Consider the following 22,770-nt stretch of genomic DNA (forward strand, 5'->3'; position numbering starts at 1 on the left):
CTTCAACATGTTGAAGAGACTTAGTACCTTAGCGGTTATGGTCCTAGTGCTAAGGGAGTATGAGCTTTTGGTTCAGGTTTGGGTCCATAATGTAGTTTTTTCCATATCACCAATAGGACCTTGTTGTTTCTTCGTCACTATCGTCAGTTTAATGGAAACAGATCCTTTCACAGTCTCTATGATTTTATCCTTATTTATCATAATGGTCATCACTGTAGAATGAGACCATCCAAAGTCATGCAACATGAAACCCGGCTTACCGGTTTCATATTGCTTTATAACTTGCAACTTCATTTCAAGATCAATTGCTCACCTCTTTTCTATGATTTTTCACTAGGTTTTTAGATTGGGCGTGTATGGGGCCATGTTGCACAAAATATTGCGAAATATTTAATGATAAATACACAAATAATCTATTTCTCAAACACAAAATCAACAGAGGAACTGTCGAAGGCAGGTGCTGATTGCCGATTGCCAAGGGAGGTTGCTGCAGAATCCGCTGTTGCCACTGCGCATGATGCAGTGTTGCTAAATAGAAATCTGTTTTTACTTTACACACGCTTGCGTCTTGTTCAAAAGTAGAGTCGGAAATATTATTTATTCCCTTATGGGATCCATCCCGAATGTAAGTTGAGGGATGACTGTGCGTGTGTGTACACACACACATTATTATTCTTAAATGGGTGGGAGGGGATGGCAGTATTATATGGAAATCATTCCAAATGTAAAAATCTATATTTGGAGTTAGTGTTAGCACTTTGCCATTTTCAGTGACTGTCTTTAGCTCAAAGGCCGTAAACTGTCAATATGTCAAAAAAAAAAAAAAAAAATCCAAATATTGTACTTTAAACTCTTTCTATTAAACTTTGAATTGTTTCCACTAGTTACTATTACACCATTTTCTGACATGTGCTCCAATGATTTGAATACTACAAAATACCAGCATCCTAATAAATTTACTGTTTATTTTATCCTTTTGACTATCATTGTATCCTTTACACCTTATCATGGTACATGTTAGGAATTTGATTATAATTACATTGTCTTTAAAAGGAATCATTAAAAAATGTAACATATTTTAAGATAGAATGTTGAGTTTATTTATTTATTTTTTTAAATAACAGCATAATTCAAAGCACAAAGACACTAATAAGAAAAATAATTTTTATTTATTTATTTACATAGGAGTGGACATTCACTTATTCTTATTCACTCACTTCTAAACTCAGCAACACACTTCTCATACAGTATCTTCCTGTCGTTTTCCCCTCCTCCTCCCCATTTCTCTATTTGTCATGTGTTCATATGCATAAATGTCTGTTTTTTATAAATAAATAGCAATGCTAATAATGTTTTTACATTTTTCTATTGTTTTTAATAAGCAATTGCAATACAGCAATGTAACAGAATGCCAGCTCAGAAAAGTATTTGTAATGGACCATTATACATACACTTCTGATGAAGGTACAGAAATTGAAGGGAACAGAGAATTTCATAGCAGCCAATAGTAGAAAACTAACAAAGCATTAGGCTCAGTTATATAAGTGAGCATTTCTTCCACAGCTTGGAAGATATTATTATTATTATTAGACATCTGGGGAGGCCATACATCACCTACACCATTTGTCACACTTGATGCATTTACTACTTCAACTAGCAAACTGTTTCACTCACTCACCGCTCTGTGATAGAAAAATTTACCTCTTACCCCTTTCTTAACTGGATACAATCTTCCAGGGATGCTCCCTTGTCCTCACCCCACCTTTCATATAATGAAAAATTTTCATCATCATCATGAAATTCCTGATATGTACCTACTCTCGGGGCAGGGGGGGGGGGCATGTACAGGATATTATGATAGTACTATATGAAATAGTTACACCATTACTAAGTTCTGAGCAACAATTTTCCACCATATTAATTTGTTATCAGATCTAATATTTCTGTGTTCTAAAGCAGCGCTTCCCAAACTGTGGGCCGCGGCCCCCTTGGGGGCCGTAGGTTTTGTTGAGGGGGGCCGTGAAATAATGAAAACAAATTTAAAATGTTTTAAGACTAAGTAGATTTTTTTATTTTAAAAGAAACGTATTTAACTTTTATTATTTATAATTTTTTTTTTGTTATTTTTTATATTTTAATGGAAAAATTCGCACATTGGTGTTGGTTCACAAACTTTGCTTCCTGCTATTTCGGCGCTTAATGAATATTAGTAAATATTACTTATTCATATGTTTCATTTCAAAGCAGTGGTTAATTGTATTTACTTCGAATGCTCTCCAGGGAAGCTCCAAATCTTCCTGTCCCTTTCATCACCCGTTCGTAATCAGGGACTGTTGATATTGACTTTATATACATATCAAACTCGTTTTATATTATCACTGTCATCCCAGCTAGTTTTCTGTTACCAATAAAAGTTTCGCATATACTTCACACATGAAAAAAAGCTTAAACAAGTTCATGTGGGGAGATAGTAACTCGCTTGCAGTGGTAAACAACACCCTCCCTAACAGCCACTATACTGCAAAGGCAATAAAAACAAGTACTTTTATTATGCCAGTGAATAAGGTATGAGGAGTCTGTGTAATATATTTCTCAACAAATAGTGCAATTAAAGACAGCTGGGATAAAAACACACTAATTAATGAATCACATGTCCCCTCTCACAGAAACTATGCTGTATAGACTGAAACAAAACCATATGTTGCATGGGCAAACACAGTATCTAACTAAAAACTATTGTTATTAATTAGATGTGTGTGTGAGTTCGATTTCCCAAGGCAGCAATAAAATTCAACCGAACGTGTTAAAATTCCGTAAAAGTGTTAAAACTAAGTAATATATATATATATAATGAATGTTATGGCAGTTTCACATATGAAATTTGGTTGAAGAGAGTTAGCATTTCAACTCAATTGTCAGCTATGCTTTTATCTTTCGGTTGCGTGATCTTTTGTTAATACCGTACCAATCATATGCATGTTTTAATAACCTGCCTTTGCTGTCTGTTTCGCGTTAGGCTTAATTACCTTAAAGGGAGAAAAGTCACAAAAGAGAAAAATGTTCCCGGTCCGGGATTCCCTTATTCAGGTAATATTCACTAATTTCATGTTATCAGTTTGTGGTGTGCCAGTATCGGTAAGTGGTGATATTATTTGATCTATTCTACGTTAAAAAATTAACCTTGAGATGGATAGGTTGCTGATAAAAAAATAATAAAAAATTCCTGCGAACAATCAGAAGAAGCAGAAATATACTCAAAAAAAAAAAAAAAAAAAAAAAAAAAGGACAGTATTTCATATTTTACCAGAACAGCCCGCATTGTCTTCAGAACCAAACGGTAAGAGGCAAAAAATGTAATATATGCATTTGATTTTTGCCATATTCACTGTGTATGTTTTGTGTTGAATATAAATACAATAAATATTATAATAATATATATCTATTACGATTTTTTTTCGAGGGGGATCGTGAAATATTTTAATTTTTGCAAAGGGGGCCCTGACATCCAGAAGTTTGGGAAGCACTGTTCTAAAGAACTTTTTACTGGATCACTTCACCTACATCTTATTCTTCCTCTGAGTCTTTTTCTTGCCAACCTTGCAAAGAACGCTTGTTTTGCTAATCTTTCCTCTCCTACTCTGTTTAAATGACCATGCTAGAGATTAGCTCTATTTAGCAGAGATTAGATCTGCTAACACATTCCTGAATGCTAACAATGGCAAGTTCTTTCCTAATATCCGAATTTTTGATGTGATACTGCCATTGATGCCATCTGTTTACTTCATTAATCTTTCTCAGAAGAACTCTCATATCTGTGGTCCCCAGTCTTTGATTGAGTGTTTCATTTTTAATCCAGCTCTCATAAATTAATTTAAAATAAGTTAAAGTTGGTTTGATCAGTGTCTTGTATAAAGCTAGTTTAGTATTTTGACTGATTTCTTTCTTATTCCATATAAATTTATTCAGTTGACTTCCTACCATACCATACCAGCTTTACTAATTCTGTTGTCTATTTCCTTATTTAATTTGAAATCTATCTTCACTAAAAAATTGTGCCTTCTTCTTCTTCTGCAGCTTCTCCCACTTAAGTGGGGTCACTGTTTATTATGAGTCTCCTCCACACCTTCCTGTCTTGGGCTGTCACCACATCCAAGTTCTTCATCTTCAAGTCCTCTTCTACCAGCTCCCTCCATCTCTTCTTTGGCCGCCCACGCTTCCGCCTTCCTTGCACATCCATCTGCATGACCCTTCTTCCCACATATTCGTCCTCCCTCTTCATCACATGACCAAACCATCTCAACCTTGCCTCCTGTATTTTCGCTCCTAAGTTCGTAACTTTCACTGTTCCCCTGACATAGTCATTTCTCAGATGATCCTTTCTGGTCACACCGCACATCCACCTAAGCATTCTCATCTCTGCTACTTCCATCCTGCTAATGTTATTTTTCCTCAGGGCCACAGTTTCTATAGCATATGTCATAGCTGGCCTCACTACTGTCCTATAAATTTTGCCTTTCAGATTGATCGGCACCCTCTTATCACATAACACTCCAGCCATCTCCCTCCAGTTCCTCCAACCTGCTTGTATCCTGCATCCCACTTCCTTCTCACCTCCTCCATCTTCTTCCACTGTCGAACCTAAGTATCTAAAGTCTCTCACCTTCCTGATGACATTTCCTTCCAGCTCCAGGTCTGTCTCCTGGCCACCGCCCACTGCGCAACACATATACTCTGTCTTACTTCTGCTCAGTCTCATACCTCTCTCTTCCAGTACTTTTCTCCATCTTTCCAGTTTAGTTTCCGCTTCTTCTCTTGAATCTACACACAGCAAGATGTCATCTGCATACAACATTGTCCAAGGTGCATCTTCTCTCACCTCCTCTGTTACCACCTCCATCACAATATTAAACAGAAACAGACTTAATGCTGACCCTTGATGCAAGCCAACTGTTACTTGAAAACTTTCTGTCTGTCCCAAACAGGTCCGAACACTTGTCTTCACATTTCTGTACATTTCCTGCACCAACCTGACATATTTCTCCGGCACCTTCTTCTCCCTCAGACACCTCCAGACTTCTTGCCTTGGCACTCTATCGTATGCTTTCTCCAGATCAATAAATACCAGATGTAGCTCCCTTTGTTTCTCTCGATATTTTTCCATCATCTGTCGTAACCCAAAGATAGCATCTGTTGTTGATCTTCCAGGCATGAAGCCAAATTGTTCCTTTGCAATCTCCACCTCCTCCCTCAATCTACCATCAAGAACCCTTTCTAGGATCTTCATTGTGTGGGACATCAACTTTATTCCTCTGTAATTTTTACAGTCTTGTGCATCCCCTTTACCCTTGTAGATGGGAACAAGAGTACTCTCCCTCCATTCCTCGGGTATATTTTCCTGTTGGCAAACTTTCATGAACAGGTCCCACAGCAGGTCAATTCCCTCTTCCCCCAGTGCCTTCCATGCCTCCACTGGAATTCTGTCGGGGCCCCACCGCTTTTCCATTCCTCATCCTCTTCATGGCCTCCGTCACTTCCATTCTACTGATGTTCTGCACCATCCCCTCAGAAGACTGCCCATCTCCTCTGTGAGTCCTTGCATTTTCCTCATTCAGAAGTCCCTCGAAGTATATTTTCCATCTGTTTCTTATGTCCACATCCTTATGTGCCTAAATAGCTGAAATGTTTAACTTGTTTTATAGGTTCACCATTCAGGATACATTTGATGTTGTAGCATTTTGAAGATCTTTTCTCTTGGTATTTTGTCATTTTCCATTTCCAGATCTACAAAATTTAAATACAAATCCTTGTTACATTTCCTATGATTTCTCGACTGTTTGTCTTAAAGTGAAAATCTGATCTTGATAACCTCTATTTGGCATGATGTTTATTTTTGACAGTATATATCAGAACACAGAAATAAATAATTATTTATTGACTTATTGCTGATATTTCACTGGTGTTATAACCAGCATCTTCAGAGCACAAAATCACAGTTTGTCACAGTATGCAAGACAACAACAACATGGTAACAAAGGGGCTAGTTTAACAACATTGTAGCAAAGAACACAAACGCTAAAGTCTTAATTAGGCTCGCTCTATCTAAAAAAAAAAAAAAAACGAGAGAGAAAGCAGGTACTAGTTATGTCTTAAGATGACTGTCTCCCAAATCTTAGGCAAATTTATACCACCATATTTGTTAAGATTCGGAGTATGTTTCAAGGCTTTTGTTGCTTCTAAGAACAATCTCTCTGACTTGTAAAAGCTTCTGTACAGTTTTTGGATACCCCTGCACACAGTTGATCCTGTGTGCAGGGATATCCAAAGCATGGTCTGCTAGGCTCGACTTGCCATAGCAATAGTGCCAGATGTATCTTTAATGTTCACTGATTGTGGATGTCCACAGTTCTTCCTGTTTGACCGTAGTAAGCTTGATCACACGAGCAGGGTACTTCGTAGACTCCTGGATGTGATAAAGGAGGGATGCTGTTCTTGGATGAACAGATGAGAGTTGCTAATTTGACACACAGTCTGAATACAGTGCGTAGTTGATGTTTATTGAGAATTCTAGATATCTTTTCCAATGTGCCTTTAATGTATGGGATGGTGACTGTTTTGTTGTAGTTTTCCGTGGTGGATAGTGGGAGGGGTTTCTTAGGAACATTTAGTATTTTGTTTATCTTATGGGGATTATAGCTATTGGGCAAGAAAGTGTGGCATAAGTGAGCCAGTTCAGCAGCAAGAGCATTGTCATTGGAACAGATACCACTGCACACAGGATCAACTGGAAGAAAACAAAAGTACTGCACAGAAGCTTTTGCAAGTCAGAAAGATTGTTCTTAGAAGCAACAGAAGCCTTGAAACATACTCTGAATCTCAACAAATATGGCTGTATAAATTTGCCTAAGATTTGGGAGACAGTCATCTTAAGACATAACTAGTATCTTTTTTTTTTTTTTAAATGGAGGGCACCTAATTAGGACTGTAGTCTTTGTGTTGTTATTGCTACAATTATGTCAAAATAGTCCCTTTGTTATACCATGTTGTTGTTGTAGTCTCGCATACTGCAAACTGTTTTTTTGTGCTCTGAAGATGCTGGTTATAACACCAGTGAAATATCAGCAATAAGTCAATAAATAATTATTTGCTTATATTTCTGTGTTCTGATATATACTGTCAAAAATAAACATCAGGCCAAATAGAGGTTATCAAGATCAGATTTTCACTTTAAGACAAACAGTCGAGAAATCATAGGAAATGTAACAAGGATTTGTATTTAAATTTTGTAGATCTGGAAATGGAAAATGACAAAATACCAAGAGAAAAGATTTTCAAAATGCTACAACATCAAATGTATCCTGAATGGTGAACCTATAAAACAAGTTAAACATTTCAGCTATTTAGGCACAATTTTTTAGCAAAATATCAACAATAAGTCAATAAATAATTATTTACTTATAATTCTGTGTTCTGATATATATCGTCAAAATTAAACAACATGTACGATGAACATGAACACATAAGCCTTTCTATACATTTGGAATTCTCTATTTGGCCTGAATCCAACTTTTTGTTTACAGAGCTTCCCTTCCATTATTTTTCTTAGCCTTTTCTCAGGAAAATACTTTTCTCAGTAGGAAAATACTTGTGTAATTCTCACATTCAGTTTTCCCTTTTTATAGATGGGGTGCTATGAGAGCTCTACTCCAATCATCTGGAATTTGACCCTCTGGCCAAGCATTTTGAATTATGAGGTTCAGCCACTATAAAACTTTTATACCTCCATATTTGAGCAATTCTGGTCAAATTACATCTATTCCAGCTGCCTTTCTGCATTTTAGGTTTTTTTAATGACTTTTTCTACTTCTAGTATGGATATGTATTCCTGTTGGGACTTTTCCACCACTGTGCTGACACTGCTCATTTCATTTAACAATCTTTCAAAATAATTGCTCAGATATCTAGAATATCTTTATCTTCAGTTTTTATGGTACCTTTATCATCTTTGATTCCTTTTACAGTACTATTTTCTCCATTTCTAATCTTTTTCAATACCTTCCAGAATATTTTGCAACCTTTCTGATATTTATTTTTTCTATTCTTACCAAAGTCTTCCCTTTCTTCTTTTCCTTGACTTCCTCTTTAACTTCCTGAGTCCATCATAGAGTTCTGATTTTTCTCTCCTTACAGAAAACCTCAATTGATATCCTATAACACCCTCACAAAAGTTTATAGACATCTATCATATCACCCCTTTTTCTTCTGTCTACCAATGTCTACATTGCACGTATTCTCAATCTGTCCTTATAATCTACATTCCATAATCCTGATATCATCTTTGTAACTCTTCTTTTGCAGCCTTTCCACAGCTTCTTTATTCCTTTGGAACCCAGAGACTAAATCTCTGCAGAGTAGTCCGGGTACAGTCGTATCAATACCTTCTAAAGAGGCAAAATGACTTCCATATACTTAGCGTGTCATTTTTCATTTCAACATCGCAGTTATCCTCTCAGTTATAGTTTCGATTTTTGTTATGTCACCTTTGAACTTGACTTTCAATCCGTCACGATTCCAAAATTTCTAGCCTCATCAGTTACTCCAAGCATAACCTCTTCAATATAAATATGCTGTTGGATATTGCATCAAGCCAAAGTGCATAACTTCACTTTTTAATGTTATATTGATAGACATTATCATTTGCCCACACTTCCAGTCTCTTTGAATCATCCTGCCTATCTTTGCATCAGCAAACAGCTGAAGATCTCTGGTCAACCCTTTTCCAATATCGTTAACATATAGATTATACAACAATGGTTGTTTATTCTCTCTCTTTACCCAGCTCGTTTGTAAAATTGTTATAAAACATGACCTCCCTTTAGTAAACCCATGCCGTTCTTCATAGAGTATAGCTTGTCTGTCTACTCTCCTTTCTGTATACGAGTTTTTACCAACTTCTCTAAAATCTTCACCACCACCCCAGAGGTACTGATAGGTTGATAATTAGACACATCGGTTTTTGCATAACAACATAATTATCATGCATTCTTTCCGTTCTTGTAGTATCTTTCCTGAGCTGAGACTCAAGTTATACATATATGTCAGAGGCCTAGCCAATTTGGATGAACATTCCTTTATTATATGTACTAACATCCCATCTGTCCTAATTGCCAAATTCTTATCCAGGTTATGCATCACCTCTAGACCCTCTTCATTCACTTCTTATTTCTTCATCCAATGTAGTGTCATTGTGTTGAATACACCAGCTTGATAGATCTTGGTGAAGTGAGCACTCATTATTTATTATACTAGGGTACCATTTGCATTCAGTAAAGTTATTCTTCAGCTTGCAGTATAATGATAAAATTCTTTTGGATTGCCTTTAGCCTGCATTACCAATTTTTTTTCATACTCCGATTTAGCTTTCTGCACAATACTCGTTATTTTTCTCTCCTGCACTTTATATATTTCATACCTCTCACTCTTATTCTCATGATATTCCTTCAATATGATTTTCTTCTTATTACGAATATCTTGTTTATTGAGATTGCACGTCCATTTCACTTCCATTCTATTTGTTCTTTGAACTCTAGGGACACATTCAGACATTGCATCTTTTCAAAGCTTCTGATGCATTGCTGATATCTTTCCATTCAGCAACTGATGCCACTGAACCAAAGATAGTATTTCTAGTATTCTCTAGATAATACTGTACTATACTATAGATAATACTATAATCTAGTAGTATTTTCCAGAGTCTGTCATAATTTCCAGATTTGCAGGTCAGTATGGCATGATCACTGTCACCAACTGATGGCAAAAAACAGTTCCATCCTTAACTGAGACACCTTCTGATGTGATGATAAAATTAACATACTCTGTCCTCAAGTCGTTTCTTTCACATGCTGCTTGAGAAAGTAGTCACACAATAGTTCAATAAATTCTCCTTCATTCTTATGATGAGACCCAATCAATATTTGAATAATTTAAGTCACCTATAATAATTACTTGTTCAGTACTCATCAGGTTAATTTAGTGATGCATTTCTTCATCCCAGCAAATGAACAACCAGGTCTGTAGCAACACCCTACCATATATTTTACTGTGTTAGCCTCCACTTCACACAAGATAGCTTCAAACTCAGTGTTACATGGGACATTTTTAATATTATTGCTTTTATATGTTTTCTATCCTATCTGGATGCAAGTCATCTGATCTCATTAATAGTGCTCCTCGTTCTCTTCTAACCTTTTTTTCATTCCTAAAAATACTACATCCTTTGAACTCCATTCCAGTTACAACATCCAACTCTGAGAGCCAGGTTTCACTATACCAACAGTTTTAGGCCACAGTGTATTCACCAAATCAACAAATTCAACCACCTTATTTCTAATGCTCCTGGCATTTGTGTATAGACATAACAATTACCTCCTTGCTTTTTCTTATATTTAAATCTGTAGTCTGCTTGTCCCAGTTTTCTTTTCTACCTTCAAATTCACTCCACACATCCAAAAACTTGCATCCATTTTTTGCACGTAGCCTGTGTATTGAATCATTTGCTATCATTACCTCACTCTTTAGCTCATTACTGTCATATCTTGGTAATAAAGTAACCATTTTTACTTTCTCACCTTTCTTTCTTGCTTCTTCCATCAAACCTTTCATATCTCATACTATATATGTTACTAACTTAAATCATTAGCTCCAATTACCACTACCTTTTTCTTTTACTTTTTTTTTTGTTTTACTGTTGACTTTGTTACAATCTTTATTTTAGCTCACTGGAAGCTCAGTGTAGTCACTCCTTCACCAAGTGCAAATTTAATTATCAAATTACTGTACCATATGATTTCTTCTTCTCTTCAAGGATTAGACTTTTGCCTACTGTGGCTTCACTGGTCTTTCTATCTTGCAGCTGATTTTCCTGTCTCTCCCCACCCATCCTTTAGTCTATATATATCCATCTCTTTTGGCAGCCAATATCTTTCCATCCTAAATAGTTGCTCTTTCCATTTCTCTGTATATTTCTTGATCTTTTCATTTATGTTGTAAATATTGATTCTGATGTCTTCATTTTTAACATGGTCCAATTTTGTGCATCCTTTAATTGTACTTAAAAATCTAATTTCCATAGCTTGTATTTTACTTTCATCTTTTTTTTTCTTTTTAACAATTAATGTTTCTAAACCATAATAGAGTGGGAGTGGCCATTACATTATACAATTTTAATTGAGTTTCTCATCTTGTTTTTTTTTTTTTTTCATTGTCCTTTTTATTGTTCCACAAATTTTCTGAAATTAAAAAAAATTTTTTTTTCATCTATATCTTTTAGATGTTATTTATACAACCTAAATAATTAAACTGTTGTCATCTGTAGAATTATTTTATTTTCTCTAACTATTTTTGATCTAACATGATCTCGACCCTTCAATGCCATGACTTTTGTTTTCTTCTGTAAAATTTTTAATTATATTGACTTATTTTGTTCAATTCATAAACTGATTTTTTTAAGGTCATCTTCATTATCTTGTAATGTAATCTGATCATTTGCATACAGCATTATATTAATAAGTTCTGATTAAGTGGATACCTTGATTTATTGTTGTTTTCCATACTTTATTATTATTATTATTATTACACCCTCCATGGAGTTGGCAGACTCATCGTGGGAGGTTCATTCAATTGACAACATATTTATCATATAGAATCTTAAAATCCTTAACATTGCATTAATAACACATTCTGGGAATGCATTCCATTCAGTGACAATTCTCCATGTAAAAAATCTACTCCTCACACCCCTCTTCACCAAACTTTTACATAACTTCCAGGAATGACCTCTAGTTCTTCCCCTCACCTTCTACTCTTCTTATTATCCCCTCTGGAATAATCTGATAAAATCCTCTCACTAACTTAAATGTCTCTATCATATCACTTCTCTTCCTCCAATCCACCAAACTCTGCAATCCACATTTCTTCAACCTCTCTCTCTCTCTCCATCCATAGCCAGCATTTCAAAGTCCGATATTGCCTTAGTCACTCGCCTCTGGATTCTCTCCAATGTCTCCACATCACATTGAAAATCAGGTGACCAGATCTGAGCACAGTGGTCCAAGTGTGATCTGACTAGTGCCTTATACAGTGGCCCAACCACTTCTTTATTGTTACATGTACAGCCTTTGGCAGAGGAATATGTCCTCTAAACTTTAGTCTACTCTCAACCATCACTCCTGATCAATATATATATATATATATATATATTGAATAGAGTTAGAGATAAACTTACATCCCTGTCTAAGAAACCTTGATTAATTGCAGTTGCTTCTGTTAATTTATTACCTAACTGTACTTTTGTATCTTTATATCAACTTTATATACTTTATACCAAATGTAATGGATATCCTTGTTTTTTTCATTGTATTCCATAATTTTTATGTGTATTTTGTCAGAAACTTTCTCATAATCTATAAGGCCAAATGAGTCTCTAAATTAAATTCTCGTCTTTTTTTTTTTTAATAATCTGTTTTAACACATAAATATTGTCTATACGAGATCTTCTATGTCTGAAACTATTTTGTTCTTCTGAGAGTAGATTGTTTGCAATATTTCTAAGTCTTTTATTCAGGATTTTGCTGTAAATTTTGTATCCTGTATTTATTTATTCCTCTGTTTCCTTTCTTAAATGTAGACTCTAACTCTATTCAATATATATATATATATATATTGATCAGATATATATTAATATATATATGTGGATCATACCACAAGACCTTAGTTTACAGTCTGACGGCAACTCACATTTCCTCAAACAGTTATTTATTAATTTTAAGAATATGATATAAATATTTTCCTCCATACTTCCAAAGCTTTGATCAGGTGATCAACAAGATCACCTGATCTTGTTGATTTTCTGTTTCTTTTTTGTTACCTTTATTGCTTCTTTTAGTTCTTCTAATTGAATTGGTTTAATACCAGTACTGATTTCTTCATTATTATTTTTTGTTATTAATTTTTGGATCATACCACAAATTCTTATAATGTTCTATCCATTGTTGGAAGTTTTTCCACTTGGTTATACTATAAATTAAAGATGCCAAGAAATTATATCTTTGGTTTAATCCTTTATCTAAATGTAAGCAAACAAAGTTTGTGCCTGAAGTATTTTCAGGACAGGGCTACTTGTAAATAGAAGCTAATGACTTCACATCACTTGCCTTAGTATAAAGGTTGAAACTGGTCTGAGTAGTGACCTTTCCCAAAATACATAGCATTATACATGTCCGTAAGGATATGTGCTTTGCATTATGGAATATAAGGCAAATGATGTGAAGTCATTAGCTTCTATTTACGAGTTGCCCTGTCCTGAAAATACTTCAAGTGCAGACTTTGTTGGCTTACACTTGGATAAAGGACTAAACCAAGAATATAATTTCTTGGCATCTTTAATTTATTGTTCTACCCATTGTTTTTCTTGTATTATGTTGATTTGTGCTGTATCTTTTTCTTCATTGTTTAGTTTCCTTAATATTTTTAGGCTATGTCTTGTCTTCCATGTATGTCTTCTGTTAATTATTTATTTTATTAATAAATCTGTCTCAAGAAACATGGTGAGCTTTCTGTACTATGGTTTTAGCTATTTTTCTTTTGTTTTTGTATATGTTTCTGGCCTGGTTGGTTGAGTGGTTTGCCTATCCGCTCTCCACCCAAAAGGCTGCAGGTTCAAATCCTGCCATGGGCTAGATGTTTGTGATTGTCTGTGAAAATATTAGTGCTGTGGAGGACAATAGATGGCGTTGGTGTAGATGATGTGGTTCACTGTAGTTGGTGGATTGAGTGGTGGAGATGGGGAATTGTAGAGTAGATGCCCTCCCTTGATGAGTCTTTTGACTCCTTGGAGGTGTCACGTATTAATAAGAATATTTCTTCTGTAAAGGAAAATATAATAATATTTTTCCTTTGTATGTTTTTGAAGGAATGATTTATATGCCATTTGTTTTTCTTTTATTGCATTTTCTATATCTGTGTTCCAAATTTTTTATGTTTTTCTTTTTAATGTTTTATTTTTGTTTCCAACTAGTTTAGAAGCTGATCTATTATTATTGTTATTATTATTATTTGTCACCTCCAGGGAGTCCAGAGACTCATTGAGGGAGGGCATCCACTCCACAACTATGCCTCCACCACTCACTATCCACCAACTGATACAACTACACCAACATCCTCTATCGCTGACTACCACCACTAGTATTTCCACAGACAATCACAAACATCCATGGCTGAGGGTTTGAATCCCGCATACAAAATAACCAGAACGTAATACATGCGCAAAGAGTGCTGTGATATTATTATTATTATTATTATTATTGTTCCGGGAAACTCCAAGGAGTCGACAGACTCATCGAGGGAGGCCCTAACATCATGTCTGGAACAACTATTCAACATTCACACAGTATCTATCATATCTTGCCTTGAACTCATTCACGGTTGTAGCACCCACAACAGACTCTGGAAGCTTATTCCACTCATTCACCACTCTCTAAGTAAAAAACCTAGCTCTAACACCCTTGTCAACCATGCTCTTGCCCAGCTTCCATGCATGGCCCCTAGTCCTCCCACCTATCTGGAGGGAATTTGTCCTGTAAAAGGTTTGTATTGTGTTCTGGTTATTTTGTATGGCAAAACGCTTTCTACCTACAACAAAAAGGCACAGCCATTATCCCTCCCCCCCATTGCTAACTTGTATATGGAACATTTTGAGCAACATTCTCTAGATTCCTCTCCTTTAAAACCCAAAGTCTGGCTTAGGTACTTTGAAGCGGTGTTTTCGCAATCTGGCCCCATGGTCACCAGACACTAGGCATTTCCTTAGCCACCTAAACAAACAACACAAACGCATACAGTTCACAGTTGAGATTGAAAAGCAGAACACACTTCCATTTCTAGATACACTTGTCACACGTCTTCCTTCTGGCAGTCTTTCCTTCACTGTTTACTGGAAACCAACACATACTGGCCAATATATACACATAAACTCCTACCACCACCCAACACAGAAATCAGGTGTCATTAATACTCTAAAAAACTGGGTTTTGAAGATTTGCTCCAATGAACAAGCACTTAAAGACGAATTTAAAGTTATCAGCAATACTTTCCTAAAAAAACAAAGATAAACCAGACTACAATAAAACTATAACCATTCCTTACATTAAAGGGACATCAGATAAAATAACAGAATACTACAGAAATACAACCTCAAAGCCACCTTTAAACCTCTTGTAAAATTAAAAAGCTTACTCAACTCATCCAAAGACCCACTCCCTCTGCTGGCCCACCCTGGAGTATATCGTATTTATTGCACCTGTAATCTACCATATATAGGGGAAACAGGACACACAATTCCTATCAGACAAAAGGAACATAAACGACACATTAAATATAATACCTATGGTGAAGCTGACCTTTCTGATTATGCCCTGAACACTTTACATAGAATTGACTGGAAAAGCACCAGTTGTTTACATCACACCGAAACATGGTATGAACGTAAATTTAAGGAAGCCCGTGAAATTCTTATCAACCACCCTAATCTGAACAATAATGATGGTCTAAAAATCCCAAACATATGCAAGGCACATATTCTACCCACAGAACCTTTTTCCCTAAGAGTTAACTATAAACAGGACTGTAGATAATCCAGAATCTTAAATCTAATATAACAATTATCATGTTTAAATTAGGACATCATTGTTACTGTAAGAAAACTACCTATATGAAAGAAAGTTTCTCCTGTGTTATCTTAAATAGAATTTAGTTTTGATGTAGTTTCTAAATAATGAATTAATTTTTGAATTTTATCTGTATTTTTTTTAATATATATTATATTTTCACTAGAGGTCATGCTTGTAGAATAACTGTTGATCAGATCATTGTCTCTTTTGCACACTGTGTGAAATGTAACTCAGCTTGTCTTTGTATATTTGTATATACTCCAGATGATGACCTTAATATGAAGGTCGAAACATCAGGAAATTAAAATAGTTATCTATAACACAGTTGTAAAGTCCATAATTTCTAAAATGAATGCTGATCACCATGTAACTAAAAGAAAGGAGAGTTTCATAGCTGATGCCAAGTCCAAAAGTAGTCTCTCAGACATTTTATGTAGCACAATTGTCTTCTTCCATTTAATTGTGTGTGAAGAAATATCCATGGCATGGTCTTCCAGTTCTGACAGCCATACAAATGATCACAGATGTAGTTTTTATGTTCTTCAATGCAGATGTTAACTTATCTACCAGTCTGTGCTAAGTAGACTAAGTTGCGAGCACAAGGAACTCAAGGATGAGAGAAAGTTGTCAACAGTCAGCTTCTCTACTGGAGGTGCATCAGGTAATCAATAACCAGTAGTGGATTCTCTGAGCACTTCTGGAATACAACAGTTGCACAGATAACATCCGAATCAGAAGACTTTTTTTGGTATCTAGGTTATATAAAATTCATCTGATATTTTTTTTACTGCAAGACCACAGCAAAAATAAAAACTATGTGCAAACACAGCATGTATGCATGCATGCATATGTATGCACATAGTTCACTGTTTTTGTGCAGTAGGTGATTTGCCTGACTATCAGTGCAGGAGTTGGAGGTAAAAACTTGATTTTGAACCAGGTAATGCCATCCGGATGAAACAGGTAGAATCACAAGTGAGTAAATTGTGTCTGATGGCTTTTTCGAGGATACCAACGGTCACAAATGCTATTTGGAGAGGAGACTAGTTTTCTGATTTTGGTCTTTTCAAAGTCAGATTCAGATTTGTTGAGAGTTGTTTTTGCATTTATTGCATGTTTCAGTATAGGCTGATTATGAAGCTAAAATTCTTGTCACAAGATACTTGCAGTATTCTGAATTATTTTCTTGAACTACCTTGGTATACCTATGTTGTTAATCTTTAGTCTGGAAAATGAGTGTTTTAGATGGAGTGGGAAATGAAGGTCTTCATGTCAGTGCATGTAATTTCTGTAACCCTCTCACAGCAGGTATTGGATCAGAAAAGTAGAAGCCGTATACTGACTATACAAAGGAAGAGTATAACTCCCTAATATCATTGCACTTAGCATCCTTGTAGTGCCAAAGTACATAAGGCTGAGAGGAGGGCATTTTGTTGGAGAGGAAATTTGCACAAGATTATGGTCTGAGTTAGAGAAGAACTGGTGTTAAGATCATGACTATTGGGAGAGTGTAGAGGGTATATGGTATTCACATTGGCATACAGAAGATTTGTGGTAAAACACTGCTTATGGCAAATACTTTACTTCTGCTAGTGGAATTGGAGAAGAGAATCCAGTTGGGATAGTGAACATTGAGATCACCTAGGAAGATGACTTCACTATTTGGGTAATTGGAATACAGAAAGCCGAACTTTTTTAGGATATTTGAGAAGTTGAGGATATCAGAGTTATTTCCATAGCAGAGAGCAGTAAATAAAACATGAGCATTACTGGGGGAAAGGAAACCTTAAGCCAGGAGAGGCCAGAACGAGGACTCTGTCTTTTGATGTCTCATTTGGCATTCTCTTGCAAACAGTTCCAGGGGTCTCACAATATCACACATTATGGAAGTGAACAATATAGAAGTAACTTGAATAGTTAAAATGGACTTGTTGTGGTAAATTGAGGTTCAGTTTGAAATGAAAGGTCACATGTAGATGCTCTGAGTGATGTACATAATTTATTTTAGCATTTACATTGTAAATATTTTTGAAGTGGATGTGAATTTTTTTTTTTTTTTTTTTACAAGGTTGTTTGTAAATTTTTTGTGGTTAGGATATTTGTTAGTTTTTGAGGAAGTTTTGTAATCACATTGATGTCATGATTGTTTGTTGTACTTTCATGGTTTGATTGGGGCATAGTTGAATAGAGAGTAGGGGCATGTGGTGAGAGGAAATACCCTTGGACATGTTGTCATACAGAGAGAGAGAGAATGGAGTATCTAGTCCTTCTTGCCATAATGGGTCTTGACAATGGTTCTCACATACCACTACTTGGACTTGGTCTTGCAGGGTATGATGCATAACTCCACTACCTGTTTATATGAATCTCACTTCTGTTTGAATGGAAGTATGAATCCTCACAGCAACTGTATGAAAAGCTCCAGATTGTTGTTTAAGTTTGGATGTATAATCATACAAAGACAAACCAACTTGAAATTAATTAATGCGCATGTGATCTTATCACACTATAATGTGTGATGAGATCACATGTGCATTAATTAATTTCAAGTTAGTCTGTCTTTCTCTGATGACAGTAGGTAAAACTACTCTTGAATTTGTATAGTAATTTAATTGTTACTTTTATGTTTATTTGACTTCTTCTGTTAAAGAAACATGTCTCAAAAGAAGGCAAATAAACATATAAAACAAATGAAAAACCTTGAAACTTTGTTGTTGTTCTCTTTCCCCATATTTTAGATTACACCAAATTTCATTTCGATTCTGATTACTAAAAATCACTCTAAGTAGTCCTGGTTAAAGAATTTAATTATTAAAAGTTGTTTATATATTGTTATTATTTTAGTCAATTTCATTTATATTGAGAGTTTTAAGAGATCAAAACACACTTGGCTCACTTTAACTATTTTGATCCAGACATTTTAAAAAAATTCAGGATTATGATGAAAATTTCTACAAACGTAAGTTTAATCCTTTATGATTAAATTGTTTATAAAAATAATTTAATTAGCAAAGCATTAAATCAGTAAATAAAATATTGAAAACATGTCAATTCTTCTCAATAATCACAAGGATTGAATGATGACTTAAGAAAGGATAAATTTTATTGTAGAATTATAAAAGTAAGTCATTATGCTTTTTGTACTGCTGCTCACACTGGCTTCAAACAGCTTGTGAAGATCAATATGTTGTGCAATCATTTATCTTTGTAAGCAGAAAATAAAATCCATGGAGTTTAATAATAATTGCTGGATATAGAATGTAAACTAGCCAATACTACATGCTTGCCTAAGTGAAATGCTGCTTATCCACATAAAAATGTGCATAAATTTGCATAAAGAGGACATGCCAGAAGCAAGTTTAGGTTACATATTGTTCATAGTAATAACTTCATAATACTCCAATATATTTGGGTTTTATTACATTATTGTCCATAATGATAACTTTATAATACTCTTGCACATTGTAGTTTAATGAAATGAAGACAGCACAATGAATGAATTAAACACAGGTTTTAATGTTTTTATTATTTTGTAACTGTTAGAGAGAGACATCATCTGGGATAAAATATAAGATTTGTAATAACACACACAAACCACACACACACAAAAATAATAAGTGGAGGATGCTGAACTAAAAGCCTGAAGTCGTACCAACATCTTCCATGGGGGGAGAATACCCTCTAAAGATGCTGGTAGGCAGGTTTGGCAGGAGGTCTAACAATTATGTTTCCTATCTTTGGAAGTTTCATACAACTTGTATTGAGATTTGGTTGGTTTTTGAAATCCTCTGCTGATTCCAGATGTGAAGTTATACACCTTTACCATGAGTTGCCCCAGTCCTGAAAATAGTTCAGGCACAAACTTGTTTGCTTACACTTGGATAAAGGATTAAACTATTAAACCAAGTATATAATTTCTTGGTATCTTTAATTTGTAGAAGTCTTTCTTGTTTGTAATAACTGTGATAAAGCATAGTCGTTTTGTTTTGTTTTGTTTTTTCTCCATTTGATTCTATCCAGAAATTAAAAGCATGGTTAGACATGGCAACTATAATTGTGATATTGAATATATTTATGTTCTTCATAACGAATGTTAGCAGAATCTTCCATTTTGTCCATAATACAATTTGCAAGAACAAGGAACCTTGTATATGTGTGAATTTCTTGTTCTGCACTGCTTTCAAATCTCACATGAAGTTGGCTGCCATTAAAGAAGACCCCCCCCACCTTCCCTCTCAGCTTCTCCTAGGATCCAGTTCACTTTAGAAAAAGAATAGATAACCAGACAGCATTTTTAGATCTTCTAAGTCTAGTTGACAGCTTACAGTTTTCATTTGTTAGGAAGAAGACTCTTACTGGCTGCTACACATCCATTCTGATTTTCACCACCACCATCCTGGTCAAAAGGCTGGGACTATTAAGACTGTAATACATCATTCGCATTCGTTATGTTCTTCTGACATACTTTTACAGAAAGAATTACAACATATTAAATCTATTTCTTATCAAATGGTTTTAATGATTCTTTCATCACACAAAAGCATTTAACAATTAAGCAGAGATTCAATTAAGAATCTCTGCCTCTTCTGATCCAGTATGTACAAACCATTTTTGAATGCATAGCAAAAATTTTGAACATCGAATACTTCTGTTGCCTTTCACTCCCCATCAGAAAAATCTTCATCTTTCTTACATCTTTTAAGAATAAACTTCCACCTCTTGGCTCTGTAATTCCCATCTGTAAAAAGAGTAACAAAACTGAATGTGAGAATTTCCCTATGAGTGTTTTTCATAAGATTTATGCAAGCATAGTTGAGAATTGCTAAGAAAAATTATGGAACAGAAATTTGAAGAATAAGCTGGGTTTGGGCCAAATAGAGGCTGTCAAGATCAGATTTTGACGAATAGTTCGGAAATCATGGGAATATAACAAGGATCTATATTTGAGTTTTTCAGACCTGGAAAAGGCATAAGAAATGGTGCCTGGAGATCAAAACACTACATTTATATGTGGTAAATGCGACATTATACAGAGCAATAAATAGTCTATATTTGAGTTGCAAGTTAGCACTTAGACTTGAAGGAAATGCAGCAAGAGATTTGATGTAAAATCAGGTGTAAGTGAAGGATACATATTATCTCTACTCTTATTCATCATCTATATTGATCACATTATGAAAGAAAGTAGCATTAAACCTGATATTAGAATTGGAGATATCAAACGTAGTCTTTGGTTTATGCAGATGATGATGTATTCCTAATCACATCCATTAAAGTCTCCAGGACTCTCTCTAACTAATTAGCATAAAAATCAGCAGTAAAAAGGCAGAAGCTATGAGAATGGCAGGAATTTAAAAACTTCAGCCGCATTCTCAACAAGTAAAATATTTCAGCTATTAAGGAATCCTACTTCACAGTTTTTAATGAAACAGGATTCCTTAATTAAATTGAATAACTTAGTAAATCTGGTATGAAAAAAAGCATGATAAAGATAATGAAAATAGACCGAAATATTGAAAATATCATCTGTACCTCGAATGAAGAACTGATTGAAGAAACGTTTTAGCTATGTAGGCACAATTTTAGTGAAGATTGCAAATTAAATTTGGTATCTGGTATGATGGGGAAAACCAGTAAGTTTGATCAAAGATTGGAGACCATGAGTTATAAGAAAAAGTAGAGGCCTGAACAGATGGCATCAATGGCCAGATCATATTATAAATGAAGATATTAGAAAGGAAGTTGACATTGTTAGTATTCGAGAATGTGTGAGCAGAGCTGATCTGTGGTGGTATGGTCACTTAAACAGAGTAGGAGATGAAAGGTTAGCATAAACAGTATATGATGCCAAGATGGCAGGAAAAAGGACTCAGAGGAAGACTAAAGTCTAGGTGATTGATTCAGTCTGAAGTACCTTGGAAAAACAAAAACAATCCTGCCTTGGGCATGGATGTTTGTGATTGTCCTACAAACTTTGTGTGGAAAGGGAATCTGCAACCCTACCACTTATTCTAGCAGAAGATATCATTGCCAAAACCATGTGAGGTACGGCAGTGAAAATACAGCATCTACGGATGTCAAATGTGATTTTTTTTTTTAAACAAGTAATTGATTAATTTGGAGTAAAATTGCTGATAGGAGATTAGTGCTGTTGTCATAACCTGAACACCACCTTGAGGGTACATATCAGAGAAATGATGATGGTTTCAAGTTCGTTCAGTGGTATGAGATCCCACCCAAGAATACCCGATTTCATTTAAGGATGGAGCAAAGACAATGTAGATAAGACATTAAACAAAAGTTTAATGTGTTATCACAACACAAGACCAATATTTGCCAGTATTTCTCCTCTAGTTACTGATGCATTATCAAGGTTAGAGCATTCACAGTGTAATTGATTGCAAAGGCACACAGTATAAAATTGAATAAGAGGGCAAAATATTCAAGCTTCCGTTATCCTGATTATACCTGTTAGGTGCAGTCACAAGTAATCCATTTTGTTTTTGGCAGAGGATGACATTTTCCCAAATCTGTATCAGTAGTTCTAAAATTCTTAGATGAACATGATTCTCATTGGCTAACAACTCTTGGAGCCAAAAATGTACATTAACTTCTGATATAAGCAAGGGCTCAATTTTATTGAAATTTAAGGAGCATAGGCACTTGGCCTCAAGCTGGTGAATGATAACCAAGAACAGTTCAGGTTATACATATGGTACCCATTTTAGAAATTATATACTTTACAACCATGTTATAAATAACTCTTTTAATTTCCCAATGTTTAAATTAAAAGAGTTATTTATAACACGGTTGTAAAGTCCATAATTTCTGAAATGAATGCTGATCACTGTGTAACACTAACAGAAAGGATATACATGGTACCCAAAAATTGGTACCATATGTATAACCAAGATGGGATCCAATAGCAGTCTAGTGACTGTGGATCATCACATCAATATTACCTGTTAACTAATTGGATTAGCATTGAAACAAGGGACTATTTTTTTTGTTATTTATGCTGATGTGAATCCATTGTAATTCACTTTAA

The 22,770-nt window shown here is 35.0% G+C and overlaps 2 protein-coding genes across 4 annotated transcripts in view; one reads left to right on the forward strand and one right to left on the reverse strand.

Moving 5' to 3' along the window:
* The window catches only part of Uba3 (Ubiquitin-like activating enzyme 3), a 194,031-nt gene that overhangs the window by 51,401 nt on the left and 119,860 nt on the right, over positions 1 to 22,770 (forward strand). For both annotated transcript variants that reach the window (XM_090392570.1, XM_090392573.1), the window contains one exon: positions 18,638 to 18,681. In XM_090392570.1, coding sequence (XP_090248696.1) covers positions 18,638 to 18,681 — 44 coding nt within the window. The remainder of the gene's footprint in view (positions 1 to 18,637; positions 18,682 to 22,770) is intronic.
* LOC150106612 (uncharacterized) overlaps positions 1 to 22,770 on the reverse strand; it is a 300,527-nt gene that overhangs the window by 18,878 nt on the left and 258,879 nt on the right. The window contains exon 4 of one of the 2 annotated variants that reach the window (XM_090392574.1): positions 19,230 to 20,460. The exons of the other annotated variant lie outside the window; for it this stretch is intronic. Coding sequence (XP_090248700.1) covers positions 20,290 to 20,460 — 171 coding nt within the window. The 3' untranslated portion in view covers positions 19,230 to 20,289. Of the gene's footprint in view, positions 1 to 19,229; positions 20,461 to 22,770 lie in introns of those variants that run through there. 2 annotated transcript variants of the gene reach the window in all.

Source organism: Typopeltis vanoorti, chromosome 5 (assembly GCF_054136105.1).
Source record: "Typopeltis vanoorti isolate ZY-2024b chromosome 5, IOZ_Tvanoo_1.0, whole genome shotgun sequence".
Lineage (NCBI taxonomy): Eukaryota > Metazoa > Arthropoda > Arachnida > Uropygi > Thelyphonidae > Typopeltis > Typopeltis vanoorti.